General features: G+C 63.8%; 1 protein-coding gene across 1 annotated transcript in view; it reads right to left on the bottom strand.

Moving 5' to 3' along the window:
- PTCH2 (patched 2) overlaps nucleotides 1-1,820 on the bottom strand; it is a gene marked incomplete at its 3' end in the record, with an annotated part of 9,824 nt that overhangs the window by 6,444 nt on the left and 1,560 nt on the right. The window contains exons 4-6 of the mRNA XM_009326626.1: nucleotides 557-639; nucleotides 188-383; nucleotides 1-87 (exon numbers count right to left, since the gene is read on the bottom strand). The exon at nucleotides 1-87 is cut by the window's left edge and continues 10 nt beyond it. Coding sequence (XP_009324901.1) covers nucleotides 1-87; nucleotides 188-383; nucleotides 557-639 — 366 coding nt within the window. The remainder of the gene's footprint in view (nucleotides 88-187; nucleotides 384-556; nucleotides 640-1,820) is intronic.

Below are 1,820 nucleotides of genomic sequence, written 5' to 3'. Positions count from 1 at the left end.
GCCGAAAACCAGCCCCTCCGGCCAGCGCATGCACTTCCTGGATAAGCCGTGGCAGCCCCCCGAGAGCTCGGCTGGGATGTCGGGGCTCTGCAGGTGGAGGGGAGGCGTCAGGGATGCAGGACCATCGGGAAGGTAGGGGAGCAGCAAGCCCCCACACCCCTCCCGGTCCCCACGGGCTGTGACCCACCTGCTGGCTCTGCTTGTTGGGGGCACTAGGGGGGCACTGGGGGTCCCGGGGGTCCAGGCAGGGCCGCTCCATGTAAGCCTGTCCCACCTCTGCCTTATCTAGCAGCTCTTTGAAGCCTTCCAGGGACGTGAACTGCCCCAGCTCCTCCATCAGCTGCAGAGGGTCCAGGTTGCTCCACTGGATGTCCGGGCGGCCCCTGGGGAGAGAGAGGCACCGGGGTGATGGTGGATGCCGAAATCCACATGTGGTACTACTACCACTGCCACCCCGTCCCATGCATGGGGCCGTGCCTGAAGCCCCCGGGGGTGCCCTCGAGGGCAGGATGCGAGGATGCAGAGGAGCAGCATCAGTCCCCAGCGTATCCCCTACCCCCTCCCGGGGCTGCCTGCGGCATCCCCCGTGCCCTGCGTGGCGCAGCGGGCCGTGCCCTGAGTCAAGTAGCGTGCTTGATCCTGTTAGGCTGGGACAAAGCGGGGGGAGCCGGCCCCACCGCCTGGCCCCGCTTTGTGTGAGCAGTCAGGCCGATTACTGCCCGCGGGCTAACATCTTGATAGAGGGGAGCAGGCAGGCAAGGGCTCCCGGCATCCCCTCCAGCTCTTCCTGCCATGTCCCCCCAGGCTGGAGGTTTTGGGGCTCAGCAGAGGTTCTGGGGGCTCAGGACGGTGCTGGGAGCTGGGCACAGACCATGTCCTTGGAGGTCCAGTGGGACCCTAATGGACTTGGGTACCCGTGAAAAGGGTCTTTTCCATTGCCTGCAGATGCTCTGCTCCCTCCATCCCAGCCCAGGGTGCCGGGGGCCAGCTCCCAGCCTCACTTGGTGTCTTTTTTAAGACAGAAAGGCTACATTAAAAAGCCAATAACCCAGCCCAGGGTTCCAAAGAGGGGAAGAAAAAGCCCCAAGCGACTGTGGGCTCTGGGGAGAAACGCAGCCTAATAATTCATGAAGGCTGGCTGGGCCGGAGCCGGCCGCTCGAGATTCCCACATACCAACCAGAGCTGCTGCTGCTTCCAAAGAGAGCCCCTTTTATCTGCTTTCGCTTGCTTCACTGAGCCAGGGCAAATCCTTTTGTCTTTCCATAGATTGCTGCTCTTTGTTCTCCCAGCTCCCGCCCCGCTCACCCCTCAGCGTTAAAAAGGGGGATGAGTCCCCATGGGCTGGCCGGTGCTCAGCTGGGGTGCCCGCCCAGGCATCCGCTCACCCGGCTGTGAGGAGAGCTGGGTCCCACCATTGCTGCGGGTGCCATTCTGCCTGCCACGTACCCCAGCAACCAGGATGCTGCCCACCCCGGCAGACGATGCCACCAGCATCCCACTCAGCACGGAGAATCTGAGGTCTTTGGGGGGGTTAAAGTCGGTCCCCCAGTCCTGGCTGGGGATGCTGTGGCCCCTTCCCCCTCCTCCCGTCCAGCAGCAGCCTGAATAAGGCCACTATTTCATCTGTTTGGCGAGGGGCAGCTTTCAGAGCAGCATTAGCATGAGAAAGCGCGGGGCTGCGTTTGCTGACAATGCACAAGCTGCCCCGGCTCTCCCCGACAAACACACGCGTAAACAGAAGGAATGTGGGGGGGGGGGCACCCCCCACCCCGCCCCGGGGTCCCCAGCCCCACCACCCCGGGGCAGGGGCATGGCTGGC

The sequence above is a fragment of the Pygoscelis adeliae genome, unplaced genomic scaffold, assembly GCF_000699105.1.
Source record: "Pygoscelis adeliae isolate BGI_AS28 unplaced genomic scaffold, ASM69910v1 Scaffold306, whole genome shotgun sequence".
Taxonomy (NCBI): domain Eukaryota; kingdom Metazoa; phylum Chordata; class Aves; order Sphenisciformes; family Spheniscidae; genus Pygoscelis; species Pygoscelis adeliae.
This window is presented reverse-complemented; position numbering and strand designations above follow the sequence as displayed.